Below are 20,725 nucleotides of genomic sequence, written 5' to 3' on the forward strand. Positions count from 1 at the left end.
GAGGCTGTGCTTTTTATTGGCTCAGTGGTTTATAGTGGTAATGATTTACTATGTCTGGGCCGCTTGGAGGCAGTTTTAAGTTCATCGCCTCCTTTTCTTTCTGCAAGCCAGGCACTTAATTTGCTGTCACTCTGAGGCGTAACTGTACTGGGGAATGACTGAAACAATATATCAATAAAAATGGCCTTTGGTGTATCACCATTGACATGATGGACATATTCTTGGAACACATCTGTTAAATAATAAACTTTGCAATAATGAAATCACATGAACCTGTAAGCAAAGGAAGGTCAGGTAGTCAACTACTGTCAAGTTAAGATGCTCAGTCACATAACATACTACATCCAACAGTAAATACGCATATTTTCCCTGTTATCTCTACCACGGCACATCAATAGATTGGCAGCCTTTCAAGGCTGTACCTCACCTCTTGCCCAGTGACCATTGGGATAGGCTCCAACACCTCCCCCATGACCCTGAACTGGAATAAGCTGGTTCAGTAAATGAATGGATGGATGCTCTGTACATGCTGATACATGCCTGTCCTACTTCCTGCTTATCTCATGTGCTGCTTCTCCATATCATCGTGCTGCAAAATGCCTGCAATTTCCATCTCCTACAAATCACTTTTAGGCTTTCACTTTGTTATTGAGATACATTATTTGTACAAGCCAATCTCTGTTATGTGTCGACGCGAGTTGAGGAGCGGACCTGCGTCAGACAGAATCCAGCACTAAAAATAACCAGAAAGCGGTTCCAACAACAGAAACAATTTATTTTTCACCTGTGCATAATAATGTGTACAAAACTAAAAGAACGTCCTTCTGGTGGAGTGACTGTTGGCACGCTCTTAAGCGCCCAAAAGGATAGAAGCCCGGCGTTCCTGGACCCACTACCACCAGACAAACACCCCCCAGGTGGACACGACAAACTGACTCTCTGTGAAGCAAAGAAGATGTGAGGTAAGTCAGCAGTTACAACAATATCTTTCAAAAGACACACGCTATCAGCAACACATTCAGGTCTGTATTTTTTAACTTTATGCAAATGAGCAGCTTCTCACAACAAGTGGAGGATCACTTATCCTGCACGCCACAGCAGTGAGAAGCAAACTGCACAATTCTCATCACAATTCCAGTATACTGCGTAACAAAACACCAAGTTACTATCAACAATTAGTCGAACACTTAATCACCTTTAATGTGTGCTGACAGCAAGTGTCCTCACCCTTCCTTGCTTCACGGGCTCGATGTGTCAAACCCAGGCGCGGTCCTCAGCGTCTCACAAACGGACATCACAAGGTCGAGTTCCCGGCAGTTCTGCTTGAGTCACACATGACTTAAATGCAGAACGCCATCCAATTATCTGCTTCAGCTGAAAGTCTTTAAGGTTGCATGTGAGCACCAGTCACAGGTGCTACACATGATGTTGATGAGGGTGAGGACTCTTCAGCCAGCACCTTCTCCACAGACAAATCAGTTCTCATGCCACCTGAAGAGCAAAGAAAAGAAAAGAACACCAAAACATCCAGCCACACCCCCCAACACACAACAATCTCATTTGTGTAAGTCAGATACAAGCCCAAAGGGACATTGGACCAACCCTTATGCCCGGATACCGTAGTGTGAAGCAGATCAGCATCTACAACTCTCTCTGAATAGGAGGCCAGTCCAACAGAGGCTAAAGCTGGTACCAATTTACAACTGGGTGGATTTGGCCAATGCAGATAAAGAGTCTTGTCCAAGGATGCAGACATTTAGCCTGAATAACATACCTGGAATTGAATTGGTTGCTAGTACATCTGCTATGCCAGAGAGCCACCTGATTGGACCTCGTAATCGCCGCTAGCTGCTATATTTTCCACATTATTTCTGGCCACCATTCTGTGATAATAAGCAACTCTTAGTGAAAAAACAAACAAGCAAAAAAACAAAAAACAGAATATTTAAATTGTCTAACTTGACATTAATGGAATAATTGAACCTATAAGTAATCAGTGACGTAACATCAATTGTTTTGTGTTATGGCTAACTAATTAGTCAACAAAAAGGGTCTGTATCATATTCCATTTGCATAAACCTCTGATCTGTCACTTCTGAGTGTCAAACATTCAGTCTCTGCATATGTACACTCACACAAACACACATTAGTTATAGACACACCAGTGCATTTCAGTTAAAAAAAAAATAATAATAATAATTTGCATTTGCTTCAGAAATCTGTCCAAAAAAATTGAAAGAAAATATCTGCTTCCCAATCAGTTATTGTCAAGAACTGCAGACAGTTGAATATGTCTGTGCGTTACTATGTAAAATAAAATATCTTCTAACTTACCCGGAACACGCTTCATTCAGGTCTCTCTCATGTGGAAGCTGTGTGTGTGTGTGTGTGTGTGTGTGTGTGTGTGTGTGTGTGTGTGTGTGTGTGTGTGTGTGTGTGTGTGTGTGTGTGTGTGTGTGTGTGTGTGTGTGTGTGTGTGAGTGTGCCATTTAGAGACATGTATAGCCAACGAACTCTCCAATATCCCTTACACACACATCACCATTACCAACAAACATCACAAAACACCACATGGTTGCTAGGACTTTCCAGGCTGTGGTGAGTGTTTTGAACATGTCCAAAACACTCACCACTCAACTACACTCCTTGTGCAGCCTCCTCTTACATGCCACTAACTTTTCAGGTACAGGCCATCTGTGGGACAGGCTGGGAAGCACCACATTGTTCAGAAACTCCAAATCCATGATAAAATAGAAGAAAACAAAGTTGATAAAATGTGATAAAACAGAGGAACATGCCTTCTGCATGAGAGGAGCTTCACTTGTGATATAGTTGCTATGAAACTGCCAATCCAAATTTTTGTTTGTTTGTTTGTCTGTCTGTTTGTTGTTTGTGAACAGCCTGGAGCCCACAATTTTTCATGTATCCTTTTGAAATTTTTGCTGAAGATTCATATCCTGATAGGCAAGAACTGATTCAACTTTCAAGGTCACAGGTCAAAGGTCAAAGTCAGGAAAAATCTTGGAACAGTGGAAAAATCCCTATCCTTTAACAATGAATTAATTTTCAAAAATTCATAAGTAAGTAAGTCCCTTCGGCTGCTCCCTTGTTTTTGCACTTGGGGTCGCCACAGCAAATCCAAGGTGGATCTGCATGTTGAATTGGCACAGGTTTTACGCCGGATGCCCTTCCTGACGCAACACCACATTACACGGAGAAATGTGGCAGGGGTGGGATTTGAACCTGGAACCTTCTGAACTGAAACCAATCGCATTAACCACTTGGTCGCCATCCCATAACTTTGTCAAAAAAGATCAAATTTCTTTCATATTTGAAAGAGGTATGTAGGATTGCATCCTTGATCGACTGACAAAGTTTGATCCAGAGCTGATCCAGATTAAATTTTTTGTGCCCACTTAAATTTAACAATGAAAATCCCATTTAATGTATATTTCACATTCTATCTTAATCAAACATGCCCCACTCACTGTCATATTTGAAAGTGACAAGCCTGACAAAGTTTGATCCAATCTAATCTGGATTGTGGATTTTGTGGCCATTTGAATCTAATATTGAAAAACCCATTTACTTAGTTTGCATTTTGCATTGTATCTCAATCAAAATGCCTCAATCATTCTCATTTGTGACAATGAGGTGCAAATTGGCACTCCCAATGACTAGACAAACTTTCATCCGCATCGGATCCGTATTGTAGATCTAACATTGAAAAGCCCTTTTGATCTACACTTTGTATTATATTTTATCTTATGAAAAGTCATTTCGAACAGGACTTTGACCTTGACATTTTTTTTTCAAGGTAAAAACTTGTTGAATTACAAACTAGTGTTGGCAGAGGTTTGCACTCTACGAGCACAGTCCTCTAGTTTGAATTTATTTCCATAATGAAGAGAAGGAAAGGGGTGGGGTTTCAAGGTTCTTAATTGTCTAGTTGCTCCCGGTGTGTGGTGAATACCTTGTATGGCAGCACCCTCACATCGGGATGAATGTGAGGCATTATTGTAAAGTGCTTTGAACATTTGATGTAGCTGGAAAAGCTCTATATAAATGCAGTCCATTTACCATTTTGCCATTTGGGTTGAATTTTATTATAAAATTATTATTATTATTTTATCCCACTTTACCCACCAATTTTGCCATTTTGTAATCATATATTACATGTAATATATGTAAGCAAAAAGTGTTTGTGATGAATTGTTATTGAACAGTTATTAACTGTTGTCGTGAAAACGGTTTATGTTATGCTTTAAGATTGAGATATGGGTTTATTTTGGTGATGTTCTCTCATAACCAGCCAACACCATGTCCACTCTCGAGTTTGTTTATGTCTCTGTGGTTACAATAGTAATGGGTAAGGTTTTGTTAATTTAATTTAATTAATTTATTTGAACAACGCAATGAAATGCCAAAGTGTGTTCTGATAATTCACTGACTCTCTTTATTCTATCAATATGGAAATCAGAATATAAGTCAAATATAAACTGATTATAAATGATTTATTTGTACTGGCAATAACTGGATGCATTGCTCCTTTAATCAGATAGAGCATTGTATTTCTGATCTGACGTGAGTGCTGTATGCATTTGTGATGTGCAGATCTGTGTGTATTGTTTTGTGTGAATAAGTGTACAACACTATCCTGCTTTACCTCCCTAGGCCACAGCCGTAATGCTGTCCCAATAGGCCACAAACTGAATTAGGCTAACAGGAACCATACACAATTGCCAGGATGCAACGTCGGGAACTGAACTTCCACTGAACCTCACTATGAAGGAACTCACTCTCTCTCTCTCTCTTTCTCTCCATCTTTGTCTCTCACTCAGCTCCCTCTCAAGTAACCGTGATCAGAAAGGAGAAAACATCTCGAAATAGCGTTTTCTTGTCTTGGCTGGAGCCAGAGAGACCCAACGGCATCATTCTCGACTATGAGATCAAATACTACGAGAAGGTTGGTTCAGAAAACATAACACTTAGCAGTTTCAATCGTATGTGCCTTTGAGTGACACTCCATCATAAAGCTGTAGTTGTTATTCACAGCAGAGTTTTTCTACTCTTTTTTTTATTTCACATAATACATGTGGGTAGATAAAATTCAAACTGCAAAGATGACCTTTTTACAGGTCATTGTTATTTAATCTTCTAGTCCCTTTTTTTTAAATTACTTTTTAAGTAAAAATAAGAGGATATTCTTCAGCTCTTCTGTAATGCTGTTCCTTAGTATTTAAATATATGATTTACGGTCTTATACAGCCAATATGAACAAAATTTCCTTTATCTGGAACCCATTTAGGTTTATGATCCATTTGGCTTAAAATTCAGCAACAAAACAACATGACTCAGTTTCCCAGCATGCTAGTGTTAGCATCATGGAATTGAGGAAATGTAGTAGGCCACGAATTGTGACCACAAATGCACAAAAAATGATAAATAAATAAATTAAAATGGAAACGGAGATAAAGCAAATAGCTAATAAACATGGGCTGCCATACTCCCATTCGAAAGAACTCTGGATAAAATCTGGACAAACTTTACCTGAACCTTTTCCTAGATATCAGATGGGCAGCAGGTCTGCTGTATTTGTCATTGCCAATATTAGTTATAGTTATTTTTATTTAGATATATTTTTTACTCCATTTATTACATTTTTCTTTCTGAAACCTGTAGTGGGGTTTTCTGACACCAGTGTCAAGGACTCTATTGGGCATCAGGCATTGCAGAATAATATTTCTATTTTTTTTTCCAGTTTTCCCATTTCCATTGCTTTTCCTTCCCTCATCCCTTCCTTCTTTGTGCCCCTAAAGGCGAACACTGTAAATTTACAGTATAGGCTCCATTTATAGACATTTTAGGGGGTATCTTTTAATTTTGGACCCAAATTTGATTTTGATTTGATTTATTTAAATGAATAAATAAACTCAAACAAAAAGGAAAATACATAAAATACTGAATATACTGAAAAAACATGGAGCTGAGTGAAAAAGGTCAATGCTGAAGCTATCTAGCTTTTAAATGCCCTAACCCATTTATACTGTGTCAATATTGAAAACAAAACATTTCTATCAGACTACGAACAGTAATATGAAAATGATCACAATAAATCACCGGTACTTTTGAAATTAAAATGAAATTGGTGCATTATTGATTTCTGTAAGATCCAGTCCCTCATTGACAGTCAGCTGTTAATCACCTGTCAGCAGCACAGCTGCAAAACTAATGCATCTAGCTGCATTATCAAGTTTTTTTTTTTTATGTTTCCTTGCATGTAATGCAGATTATCCTTACAAATCATTTGGGGCAAAACATACAAAACATAATACCCCAAAATGTGTTCACATCCCATGTAATCATCAGTCACGATGCTGTCATGTGAGTGAAGGAATGTGGATATTCCTCTTATTATTATTTTTATTCTAACACTAATGCATGTTTTTGATTGATAAAGGCATGTTTTGAATGCACAGGAAAATTCATAGAATTATGCATGAAATATCATGCTTAACTTTTCTTTTATATATTTATATGAAAACACTTCATGAGAATATGTTGTATAGTGAGGCACACATGCACACGTTTACCTCTCCATACTCCTAGACACTTCTAATGACGTTTTTGCCTGACAAGGTGACAAGAAGTGGTGTACTTGAAGCGATTCTGATTGCCTGTGCCATTACAATAAGGAGCTGGATAGCCTGTGACCATGTTTGCGTAAATCAACAATGTGCCAATAATTTTATTTTGGTCCAGAGTGAAAAAAAATATCCCACCCAAACATCTGGAAATAGAGCCTGCCTTGTAAAATCCTAGACTTTTCCTTCAGATTTCTCTTTCTACCTTTTGCCCCATTCTTCTCTCTCTGCACGCCTTAATGGAGATGGGTTTTATGGTAGACAGTAAGCACATTTGTGGGGTGGCATCTCTGTGAGGGGAAATTAGTGTTGAACAAATTTCATTGGTTTACAGCACCAATAGTGACATTTGATGGTGAAATTAGCCGTAGACACAAATTTAATCACTGGCAGATTGAGTTTGTCACTGTATTTTCCACATCACAGTTTATTTGAATGCCAACAGTGGGTCCCTAATCTGTTTAATAGTAGGCAGAAACAACTTGCTTCCTAAACTGTGTTCAGCTATTACAGTTTTTCTCAATTGCCTACACACATTTTATGAAAGCATGCCTCATACTCTCTACATACACACAAACCAAAAAACACACACATGCAATGGGCAAAACCCTTCAAACATGCTTTATTTTTACTGACAGAACAGTCTACAGGCAACACTGTACTACTGTACTCATTGAGTACTGTATTGATATGCAGTACTACAATGTTCTAGTGAGAGTAGATTTCTTAGGGCCCCTTCACACATAACACACAACAGGGCGAAAGAAGCAGAACCCGGTTGAAAAACCGCGAACAGCAAGCAAAATGGGGAACCGTGAAACATCCCACATGCTGTCAGAAGGGACACACGGTCGGACAGGCGTGCACAATACCACTGCAACGGTTACGTGCATGCTCATATGTGCGCATGAACACAGTGCAAGCACCTGGAACGTTTGACAACACATCATGCTGCTGCTGTGGGGACACACCAAAAAACAAACAAAAAAAACAAAACAAAACAAAAAGACAGCAATTTCTAATATTTAATCCCGTCATCGAGTGGACAATACAAGTATGATCTTCTGTTCCTCTGTATATGACCCATGGTCATAGACATACATTCATGAAATTACATGAATGAAGCACTGTGCTCTTATCATGTCCACATCTGATGGCCCCGCGTGTCCAGCGAGCGACACGCTGAAGGACACTCTGTTATATGGACCATATCTGACGTGGGTGGCATGACATTCAGATAGCCAGCTAAGTGTACACATGATCAGACGGTCCTTTTCACATGGCACAGCCTGCCAGTGTGCATGTGCACTGCTCTAGCCCATTGCAAAGGCGAAATGTATTTTTATGTATTTCCATGTGAGGACAGCATGCCGACACACGTGCATCATGGTGGAGTGTTGTAATGTGAAGTCTGTCGTAACATGGTACATGTTCTCCAGCTGTGACTTGCAGGTTTACAGATCCTAACAGCTGCTGCTCACAGCAACATACCCACCTTTTAGATCAGCTCACAGAACAAAGTGCCACTCTGTTTTCTTTGTTCTGTGATTATTGATTTTATGTATTTGTTATGTAACTATGTATGTAGTTATTGTAGTATTTATTTATATGCTTGTCCTGGCTGTGTTCTCTGTGTTATTAATTTAACACATCATGTGCACTGAGCGGCTTTCAGTTGAAACTGACGAGAGCATGAGAGCACGCCCACACATGTGCGTTACTGGCGTGGTGTTCTTGTTGTTCATGGCACGACATATGTCCTCCAGCTGAGTTATGAGTACACAGTGGTCAGCGGTCCCAACAGGACATTATAGATGTCCAGATGTGTGCTGTGCTGGACAGTGACCACACTGCAGCCATGTCAGCAACACCTGACAATGTTCAATCATGACATGGGGGTGACACACTCCTCAGGACAACTGTGTTGCGGGGGGGAGTGGTGTCACACTTGCATGCCACATGTGTTGGGGGGCTTGCGTGACATGCGTGATGCTTAGTAACGACACACTCCTGGGGTACTTAGAAAATCTGCTGCCATTCACACATGTCAAAAGTGGTCAGCTCTTCTCTACTCTCATGCTGGCAACGCAAATGGCCCCACCTTTTGTAAGTGCCCCACGAGTGGTGTTGGATGTGGGTGGCACCTGGACTCTGGCCAACACCTGTCGAGAGGGTATCGAATGGGCACTCGTTGTCATTCGGCCGCTGGTGTGTGCAAATGGTTGTGGTGACAGCTGTATGAGGTGTTCAAGGTGGCACCAGTTTTTCATGAGTGGCATGCGATTCCTCCTTCATGTGCCGGTCGATTTCAATTGTGTTATGTGGGAAGGGGCCCTTACCTGTTCTCATTTCGGAAACTTCACATGATGGGTGCTACAGTGTACCTGATCAAATTTAACTGTTCTCTTTGCCCAGCCTCCCTCATTGTTAGACAATGTTGACCACATGGTCAACCAAAGTGGCTGGGATCTCGTCAGAGATTACGGTCCTTGGTCTTCTTTATCCTCCCTGTCCTCTTCCTCTTACTCTTACTCTAACTCCTCTGGCTCTGGCTGTTTCCAATGTTTGCACCCATTGCTCCAAAATAGAGGAACTCACCTGTTGCCCTTTATGCTAGAGCGCTGATTGTTGATTATAAAACTGTGTGGCAGGTGCTTGCCCATGTGATGAGTCAGTGTGCATATAGTAGGGTAATTAACTTTAGAATTTTGAATAATAGTGTGTTCCTTGTGAAAACAAGAGATTTTCTTCATGAAGAGAATTGTATGTAGTGTTTTGAAAAAAAGTGTATTTTACAACTGCATTTTGAGTGTGAACCAGGTTAATGACTTGCACTGGGTCAGACCTAACTAGTGGTTTCAATTGTGCCAAAAACCACAAATGCATTAGAAACATGACCTTGCATTGATCAGATGGCCTATAAGCACTTAGGAAAGACACTAGCAGAAGGATAATCACAGACACGCAAGTTCCTGGATGATCCTCTGCAGTGAGTATAAATATATAACAGGGTTTTCATTCCTGCATAGAGAAGAGCAAACTGACATGCAATAGAGAAACCACACCATTGCTCTGGGCTTTATCCATCACAGAGATGGCTTCGTGTCTAATGCAGGCTGTTGCTGAGGGCAGGTGGAGCACAAACTTCCCAAGACCACACAGTGACTCACTTATGACACAGAAGGAGGCCTGTAGATACAGTTGCATACACATGTAAACAATATGTAACAGAACACAAACAGTCAAAAAGAGATGAAAAGAAAACATGCTTTTAACAGGGAAGTGTTGAAATCTGTAACATAAGCCTGACTCTCAACTTGTCCAGATTTGTATTTTTCCCTTTTGTATTTACAGCACTTTAAATCTAAGATGTACACAGTGTTTATTATCATGTAACTTAGTAGCACTTTAGTCATGACTCCAGCTGGTCTGAATGCACAGAAGTGAACATGTTAGTTACCATCCCGTGATACATAATTCTACAGGTCAAGCCTGGTGTTGAGTGTTGACACATGATATATTTTTCTTTAATATTAACCTGCAGTACATTTTGTTGTGTGACAAAGTAGTGTTCACATCATGCATTTTTATTAATATTAATATGTATATTTTGCAGCATGGTGGTGGTGTGTTTGTGTGTATATTTTGTTGACATGAACGAGTGAAGCTCTTCAGCAGCTCACCATGTCATTTAGACTGATTTTTCAGTAAACGCTTCTGGGGATCATTAGCATGTCTAAAATCCTTTAGCTTCTGGGGGGCAAAGCCAGTTCAGCAGCAGTTCAGCACCGTATTGTTGGTGCTAACAGCTGGAGAACATATATGTTGCCATGTAGAACACCACCTTTGAACACTCCGCAGTGGAGTATCGGCATGCTTTCCTGAGGTGGTAAGCAATAAAAACACATAACCCCTTCAGCAGCACTTCACTGCACACTGCAGACACAATCAGCCAGACTGGTCCATGTGAATATATCCATCTGATCATATGAGCGCTCACCTGACGATCCAAATATCACATCCACCAAGTGAGTGAGAGTCCACATGATGCGGTGTCCTTCAGTGCACCGCGTGCTGGACAGCTGGGCACAGAGAGACATTAATTCTTGTATTGTCTGCTCTTTATACCAGGAACTAAATATTTTAGCAGACAAAATAGAATCCATTTGATCCGTCTTTTCCAACACAGACTGTCACGCCATCGGGCATCAATAACCCATCATAAGTATAATAAGGGAAACTTTATTAATGCCAAAGGAAATTGTTTTGCCAGATTGCAGAAACAGTCACAGTAACTATTTTTTTTGTATTTTATACTTTTTCTTTATTTAATACAGTGAGAACAGAATCATTACCAGATTGTCTTACATTTAAACAGTAGATTAATTGTTCTTATAATGTTCTGTGCTCTCTCATTAATTTGTGCTTAGACATTTTCATTGATTTATGTACATTTGCACATCTAATTCCTTCTGCTGCTGTGTGAGCACGATGTGGCCTCAAACCTCTAACGTGCTCGCAATGTGTTTGTGCGCATGCACACAAGCGTGCATGGAACAGTCGCCACGGGATCATTCACACCTGTCCGACTGTGTGTCCCTCCCTACAGCAGCTGGAATTTTTGTGGCTTGCCAATTCTTTTATTTATTTTTTTTTTCTCATTTTTTTGGATGGTTTCTGCTTTTTTCACCCAACTTTGTGTTATGTGTGAAGGGGCCATTAGATGTTTCTACAGCTTAATTGGAGTCCACCTGAGGTAAATTCAGTTGATTGGACATGATTTGGAAAGGCACACACTTGTCTACATATAAGGTCCCAAGGTTAACAGTGCATGTCAGAGCACAAACCAAGCATGAAGTCAAAGGAATTGTCTGTAGACCTCCAACACAGGACTGTCTCGAGGCACAAATCTGGGGAAGGGTACAGAAACATTTCTGCTGCTTTGAAGGTCCCAATGAGCACAGTGGCCTCCATCATCACCCATAAATTGAAGAAGTTTGGACTCACCAGGACTCTTCCTAGAGCTGGCCGCCCGTCTAAACTGAGCGATCAGGGGAGAAGGTCCTTAGTCAGGGAGGTGAGAAAGAACCTGATTGTCACTCTGTCAGATCCCCAGCATTCCTCTGTGGAGACAGGAGAACCTTCCAGACATACAACCATCTCTGCAGCAATCCACCAATCAGGCCTGTACGGTAGAGTGGTTTGTTTGCAGTGAGCACCAAGACAGGACTGGCTATTGGATGGCCCAAGAGCAGTGGGTGAGGGGGTTTGAGCTGGGGTGCACCTGATAGGATATGGAGTAGATTGGGTGAGCAGAGAGCTTGTGCAGTAAGAAGGCCCTCAACTGCTTTGCCTCACGAGCTTAGGTGGCCGCTCCCATAAGTGATATGTTTGTGCACTTTGATATGTGGCAGGCAGATGTTTCCTCAGCAGAAAACCTTTAACTTGAGTCCATTATCGAAGGAGCAATGTGCCAGGTTCATGTGCAACTGGATCTTAATTTAATTCAGGCTAAAATAAATGTGGAAATTGAAAATCTTGCAGTTATACCAGTAATACTCAGGCAAGAATCAAGTTAGTTCATGATTTCATCAGTTTGTGGTCATCAGCAGAATGTCTTTGGCAGAGGCTGCTGTCATGAGCAAATTGTAGCGGTATGTAAATCTCCTGCCATCGATAGAAGGCAGCTTGGTGATGTTGCTTACAGTGTTCCTGAAGGTTTAAGCCAGTCATAATGTTTAATATCCTCGCTCAAGTCACCCATCATGAAACCACTGCCCAATACACAAAAATATGTATTAATACAACACCCAAACCAGGTTAGCTTTAGCGTGTTTGGGAACTCTGACATGGGGTGTGTTTGAGCTCCATTCTGCTCACAACACATTACAGAAGGTATATTCAGCATATACAGTCTATAATTTAATTACATTCCTAATTAAGACACAAACTGTAACTTCTTTGTACCCTTGTGTCTTATTTTGCCCACAGGTCATGCATTGTGTAAATAGCAAAGAAGAGTTCTATAGTGATCTAGACTTTGCACTATAGATCATCAAAATTATTATATATATATATTATTATATATATTATATATTGGTGCCCTAGTGGTTAAGGAGTTAAAATGGCTACTGCATACTGTCTCCATATACTATATGATTTTCAGGCTGGATCAACTTTGTTACATGCCTTTTCTCATCTGGTCTCTATCAGTCTATCAGATAAACTCTAAAAAAAAAAAAAAACATTTCGATTTTTCTAATTGTCCATTGTGGTAGATGAGTGTGGTGACCACTGCCATATGTCATTAAACATTACAAGTCCACAATGACACATATGAGCGGTTCCACATCAATACTCGGGTCTCCACTATGAAATTCAAGCAAGGACAGCAAGTGAGGAATTCTAGCAGCTGTGACGCTTCATGGTAAATTACCTTCGCTTACCTTCACTGACATAGGGTAGTACTGGGTATTTGAATGCTGCCTCAAATAATGGTACTTGTATTACTCGCAGTAATTAATCTCATGGTGGAATCACATAATTTAAAATAAATATGCAAGCTGCTTTTAATGAGGATATTCAACTTTGAGAAAAAATGCTTCTTGTTGTGGCTCATTGGAAGAGTTGTTGGGTGGGGGGCACAGTACAGCAGCATTACAACTCAATCCAGATAATTTATTTTTATTTTGTTTTGTGTATAATATTTGCATTGTTTTTTTTAGTGGCGGAGATGGCCACCACATTTGAGTTTCAAACCCGCTCTTCAGAAAACCTATGGGTGACATCACAGTGGGTTTGTCCAGTATGTGTACAGTCTATCCACGGTCCTGCCTTTATATGGAAAGTCATTTGGAATGTTTGCCGATATTCCTGGGAATTCCCAGATGGAAAGCTTTCCACAAGTTGAGAAAGGTTTCATCTGTGGAAATCCCACATGAACTGTACAATGCTCACATCGCTTTAACCGGCGACAGGGCACTGTGCAATTGATAAGCCATTTCCCAGGCCACTTTGTAAAAACTGATTTTGTCAGAACACACTGTTCTGATTGTTTTATCAATGTCATCTCCAGAGAGTGAGGGCTTCCAATCCCCTTTTAATTTAGGCTGTTTATTTAGTCTTAGATGGAAGGAATGCCAAATGAAACACTGTATTTACAAGAGTCGTACAGATCATCTCCTGTTTTGGGGTCTCTGTCTGTGGGCGCTATACACGATATAATTTGCTCCAGCTTTGTTTAGCTTGTCAAAGCCGAATGAGGCAAAGAGGCTATGTTGCATTCATACAAGTGGCCCGTCCCCGTCGGGGTTGCTACATGCAGAGGGGTGTCTGATTCCCACACACATGCACCCAAAGGTGCTTTGCACCCAGACATGTGTGCAATTTTCATCCTGTGCTGAACGCTGACGAGCTGTGAGGAGATTTGTAGTAATGATGAAGAGTTCTCCCGGTGCAGGTCGGCCGTATCGGTTACACTCCTCAGTCACACACAAGTTTAAAAAGCTTTGTGCTCCATAAAACACTGATCCACTCCAGTAATGTGAGTGAAGTATTTTTGGATGCTGGTTGTGCCTTTGCACTGCTGCCTGTACCAATCTGTGCCTGTTAATAACCAGGTCTATAAAATGGGGATTTGACTAAGCTGGGACACTGTTCAGCTCTGGATGATTTTTTTATGAACTTGGCACAGTTACAAAGCATGCCGCTCATACGTTCAGGATTGTTAAAATCATCCCTAATGGGCTGCTGTTGAGATTTAACCTCAGGCTTGAGAATGCTGATGTTAAAATGGTTGCACAGTATTTATGCTGAAATAATAATTTAAAATCAACAGATGACATTCATAAGGAAAAAAAAATACAATCTGGAGATAACTGATGAAACAGGTTTGACTGCAGAATAAATTGCAGAGAGAAAATACAGCATTTTGCAAAAGTTTTAGGAGAAAAATGTTATGCACAAGGGGCCATGGACACGTTTTGAGCCTGACCCAGAAAAAGCAGGGCGTGGTTCTTCATTCTTTGCATTCTGAGAAACCAACATTTCTCAACATTACACCCAGTGAGTCAAAATTTCACACATTCTTGATAGACTCAGTAAAAGCTGAATAAAGATGAATCATTTTCACCATAGCTTTTTCCTGAATATTATGTTAGTTATCTGCTAAGAAATTTTGAACATGTTCAAAATTTATTTGCGACAATAAATACTGTTTGCACCCCTAAACATTCTTTGCAAAGTGTTTTGCTACCTTTTACAAATCCTGAAAAAACCCAAAATTCACTTTGTTTGTCAACTTTCACCGCTCCATAAAATACTAACTCCAATGCCACCCCCCCCAAAAAAAGTTTGTGACAACAACACAAAATAATTATCATGATACATGGTATTACAAAGTAACAGTTTAAATCACTTACAACAATATGACTTACTACAATATGACGCAATCACGGACTTGTCGTGAGATTGTTTGGGAAACACAGTCTTATAATAATATGCTTATAAGTGACCCAGTACTGATGTGTATGGGCTTGTTCTTTAATTATTCACCTGTTCCTCTCTAGAATGAACATGTGGTCACCATAACAGAGTGCTTAAGATTTATTGTGTACTTTCATTCTCACAGTTACTTTGTATTGAAAATGACAAAGTATAAAAAGCAGCATGCACAGCAGAAGATGCTATTTGATCATAAATGCAAAACCTTTTTTGTATAGATTACATCATGCATTTTAGTATTGTGCTGCATTATGTCCCCCTCAGATAAATTTTCAAAAAATAACATTGGTAATAAGTCCAGTAAGATTTGAAGTCTTGGAAAAAAAAAACTGTTTTTGTTCTTTTCTTCGTCTTCTTCCTGCCCTCTCATCTTCACTCAACATCTGGAAACAATGGGCTGAATGCAGACCCGTGTGTAAATCCTCATGTTGTTTTATCAGCAGCGATCAGCAGGAGAGTCGTAAAATACAAATGGCATAATTCATCAGTTTGGTTCAAATCTGAGACTGAGTGGAACGTTTGTGTACGGTATATGATATCAGCATGCAGATCTGCTGCCTTTTACATTTTCAATAATTGCAGCCTAGCCTAAATACATTGTGAATTTGGTAATATTTATCTTCTGCAGACATTTTTGTTGAGTCATAATAGTGTTAGGTTGCATCTTCCCATCACTACCATCACCACTATCTTCATGACCACAGGGATAAAACAAATAATAGAAACATTCAGAGATGTTGTATTTCTTTATTTTGCCCTCTTTCTCTTTTCTCATCTCACAGGAGGAGCAAGAGACCAGTTATACCATCCTCCGTGCTCGGGGATGTAACGTGACTCTAAGTGGTTTGAAGGCCAACACTGCCTACCTGCTGCAGATCAGAGCTCGAACTGCAGCTGGATACGGCGCAAGTAGCCTTAGTTTCCAGTTTGAGACCAGCCCTGATTGTAAGCTCAACATCACTTTGAAATATTCCACTTTATTTTGAGGAAATGTTGATTTTCAGTACAATACAATACAAACATGGAAAGATATAGTAAATAATACCCATGCTATGAAAAGGATTACTTTTTCTCCCAGTCTTAAAAAATATATATATATATATTTATTAAGCTCTGGGTTTAGTGGGTTGCATAAGTGAAGCCCATATAGCCAGATTTCTTAGCAGTGTTAAATGAATGATTTTGTAAAAACTTCATTCATTTATTTATTTATTTTCTTCCCCTGACTAGTAAGATTTACTTATCTTTACCCTGGTATATTCTCATTATTCTTTCTCTGATAAACATACCATTATTTATGGAAAATGTATAAAGTTCATGTAAAAATACATAATTGAACAGCAAAGAAAACAATTCTTTCTTTTACTTTTTTCTATTGATATTTGCTTTTTATAGCAAGCCGCTGTCTTAGAAAAAAAAAGAATATTAAATAAAAATCTTAAGTGAGATCACTGCTACATAAGTTTTGAAATTGCAAACTAAAAATGTGATGTTGCATGTTTTCATTGTTGAAGGACATGAAAACTGTCTATCATTTCACAAAGAGAGTGGCTATACGCCCAACCGTTGGGTCAGTAAAGTAAATTCGCGAGCATATACGCCCAACCACATCCGACCAATGAGCGCGCTTGTAAGTTCACTTCTGGTTTCAATGCGGGAGGGGAAAAAAGGCGGATATTTTCTCACCGGCTACGGGAGGGTTCGCAGCCCACGGAGGGGCTGTGATCTAAAGTGGTTCTGTTTGGCTCATCACACCCAGGGAACTGTGTCAAATTAACACCATCTTACAGCCAACAAGCAGCATTTTGTTCAAAAACTGTTTCATCGTCGTCGTTAACAGGTTTCCATTCAAAATGCTTATGAAGTTTGTCTGTTTTCATCCATTGCGGTGTTTTTGCAGTAATTAAAGACAGCACCATTAAATGTCAAACATAGGCCGCAATAGAGCCTTAAAAAGTGGTGTAAAAAACATAGTTTAGATGCACAAAACATGTCAAATACATGATCATGGTTGGGCGAATAAGATAAGATATTATATTTATCTGCCCAACGGTTGTGCATGTAATGTTCAATGTATGACTTATTTGCCCAAACGGTTGGGCGAATAAGGTAATACATTATATTTATTTGCCCAACGGTTGGGCGTATAGCCTTTGCCTTTCACAAAATATATGTTCACACATATATCGCTGAAAGATCATTTTATTCATATCTGGGCTACTCAAAATATGAACGATCATCAGAATCTGGGTCATCCTCAACTACGTCTACATATTAGTGGTCAGAAAACACATATGTTAAAGGGATTTGTATTTTTCATTCTCTCATCTCATGACAAAATTTAGGACTTATTCACTCACTCACTCACTCATTCAGAACTCATGTTATACATCTTCTCTTTTTGTTATCTCAGAAATCTTTTTTGTTGTTCTGATACAACACAGGGTATGACTGTATACAGCAAAACGGCCATTCAGCAACCCCAAAACGTTCAGCACTTATTGAAAGAAGAACAAAAGGATAAAAACCTGCACAGTCAACCACGAGTGGCATGCTGCCATGTTGCCTTGGTGCCACGCGCTACTGATAAACCTCTAGGACTGGCTACTTTTTCATGGAAGAGAATGGAATTTCCTGCTTTCTGTCAAAAGTTAACTCCTAATAATAATGCAGTTTTAACAAAACTGAACATTTGATTAATTGAATATTATAATTTGATGATATACACTGCCATAGTTACTGAAACTGGCACGACAGGCAACTGATATATGCACATCATTTGTTCCAGTAAATTTGTTGTCTGAAATCTCTCTCTCTCAGCAGCCTTCTCCATCTCCAGTGAAAGCAGCCAAGTTGTTCTGATTGCCATTTCCGCTGCCGTGGCCATCATCCTGCTGACTGTGCTGCTCTATGTCCTGATTGGCAGGTCTGTCTCAGTTCAATTCCTCCAGCGTTCTCTCTTTAATGATGCCTGAGATATAATGAAGATTAAAGTTGTACTTTTAAGACATTAGTATCACATCCTGTTCCACCCGTCAATCTTACAATTTTTTATAACCAGAGAAAAAAATAGGTTTTCTTTTTGTCTCATGTTCCCTGTGCTGGTAGCAGCGCAGCATTTGCAATAGGCGCTGCCAGTTAGGTATGGTCAAAATAGACAAGACGTCTGTTTTATGCAAATGCTGAGCTATGCGACACTGCCATTGCCAATCCGAGTGAATGCAGCGTGACGTCAGCGTGATGTACATTGGTTGCTTGCTCGAACAAAATAATCCAAGATGGCGCAATATGTTCTGAAACAGCTGTACTTCTGTATATTGCATTTTTTGCACAAGTTGTACTATGCAGCACAACATATACGAAGTCTGTTAGAAAAGTATCCGACATTATTTTTTTAAAAAATCATATGGATTTGACTCACGTGTGATTGCGTCAGACAAGCTTGAACCCTCGTGCGCATGCGTGAGTTTTTTCATGCCTGTCGGTTCCGTCATTTGCCTGTGAGCAGGCTTTGAGTGAGGTGTGGTCCACCCCTCTCGTCTATTTTTTATTGCGAATAAATGTCTGAACGATTTGGAGCTTTGCTGCATCAATTTTTTTCCAGAAACTGTGAGAGACCTTCAGGTGGACACCATTCGAAAAATTAATATGGCTTTCAGGGACGATTTTATGGGGATTAAACAGATTACAGGGTGTTACTGCCGCTTTAACGACGGCCCACAACTGCTGAGAGTGCGGCGCGCTCCCAGCTCCCATCGACAGGCTGACACCCTGCTGGAACAACCAGATCATTTCCAACGTGAAAGCTTTGTTGATCCGGGACCTCGTCTGACTTTCACAAAAAGGCAGAAGATGTGGACATCAGCACTTTTTCCGGCACATTCCACCATTACAGGAGTTTTTTTCATGGAAAGAAAAGCGGAGGGATGCGCCACGGAGCCGTTCATTACGCGGGACAAAATCACCTCGGTGTTGGTCTCTCAGGACAGCTTTCAGGTGGATTTCAGACGGATTCCGGTTGCTTTCCAGTCATGCGAATATCCGATTGTGATTGTGCATTAGCTGGACATGCCAGAACATGTCCCGTGAGGCTTCATCACGCCGTTGCTTTGCGCCGAGCGGCTGCACCGCGACACGCGGTGGAGCAGCTTCTCTTTCCATAACAAAAACTCCTGTAACAGTGAAATGTGCCGTTCATTTCTAAACTGGATGCTGTCTTGATCTGGTATGTCATCTGACTAGCACAGGAATTGTGAAAAGACGTGGACATCAGCACTTTTCCGGCACATTAAGACAGACGTGCGGAGGAGTTCCGCGTGTCGCGGTGCAGCCGCTCGGCGCAAAGCAATGCCATGATGAAGCCTCACGGGACATGTTCTGGCATGTCCAGCTCATGCACAATCACAATCGGATATTCACACGACTGGAAAGCAACCAGAATCCGTCTGAAATCCACCTGAAAGCTGTCCTGAGAGACCAACACCGAGGTGGTTTTGTCCCGCGTAATGAACAGCTCCGTGGCGCGTCCCTCCGCTTTTCTTTCCATGACAAAAACTCCTGTAATGGTGGAAGGTGCCGGAAAAAGTGCGGATCTCCACATCTTCTGCCTTTTTGTGAAAGTCAGACGAGGTCCCGGATCAACAAAGCTTTCACGTTGGAAATGATCTGGTTGTTCCAGCAGGGTGTCAGCCTGACGATGGGGGCTGGGAGCGCGCTGCGCTCTCAGCAGTTGTGGGCCATCCTTAAAGAGGCAGTAACACTCCGTAATCTGTTTAATCCCCATAAAATCGTCCCTGAAAGCCATATTAATTTTTCGAACGGTGTCCACCTGGAGGTCTCTCTCAGTTTCTGGAAAAAAAATTGATGCAGCAAAGCTCCAAATCGTTCAGACATTTATTCGCAATAAAAAATAGACGAGAGGGGTGGACCACACCTCACTCAAAGCCTGCTCACAGGCGAATGACGCAACCGACAGGCATGAATAAACTCACGCATGCGCACGAGGGTTCAAGGTTGTCTGACGCAATCACACGTGATTCAAATCCATATGGTTTTTTAAAAAATAATAAGGTCAGATACTTTTCTAACAGACCTTGTATATGTGTATACTTGAAAAATGACTATTTTAAAGGACCCAGGAATCAAAGCAAAAATCTAAATAAACTCTATTAATAAAAGATTATACACTAATAATAAAAACTACACTTTATCAATGCACAAAAACCCAAATTAAAGAGCTGATAATCCGGAAAAAAATTGTATGATACTCCACTATTATAACCTATACTGTGGTGTGACTTACACTCCGGAAAATATGGCAAATCTGTTTAGCGCTTTTTTTTCTTTTAAATTTTGTAAAAGTTAGCAAGGAATAAATATTTCTAAATCTAAAAATTACTGCTTTTTTAAAGTGATCTTATGGCAATGTTAGCATGCTAACTAACGATACATAACATCACTGTGAAAGACATTGGACTGAAACAAATCTGTCAAACTTTAGTTCAATTAAAGCACCAAACAGAGGAAGCGCATTGTGACAGTGTTGGGTTTCCCAATCATTTATAATCTATTTAAACATT

The 20,725-nt window shown here is 40.2% G+C and overlaps 1 protein-coding gene across 1 annotated transcript in view; it reads left to right on the forward strand.

Annotated features, from left to right (window-relative positions):
* The window catches only part of epha3 (eph receptor A3), a 357,435-nt gene that overhangs the window by 244,089 nt on the left and 92,621 nt on the right, over positions 1-20,725 (forward strand). The window contains exons 7-8 of the mRNA XM_034187249.1: positions 15,929-16,091; positions 17,967-18,074. Coding sequence (XP_034043140.1) covers positions 15,929-16,091; positions 17,967-18,074 — 271 coding nt within the window. The remainder of the gene's footprint in view (positions 1-15,928; positions 16,092-17,966; positions 18,075-20,725) is intronic.

The sequence above is a fragment of the Thalassophryne amazonica genome, chromosome 14 (assembly GCF_902500255.1).
Source record: "Thalassophryne amazonica chromosome 14, fThaAma1.1, whole genome shotgun sequence".
NCBI lineage: Eukaryota > Metazoa > Chordata > Actinopteri > Batrachoidiformes > Batrachoididae > Thalassophryne > Thalassophryne amazonica.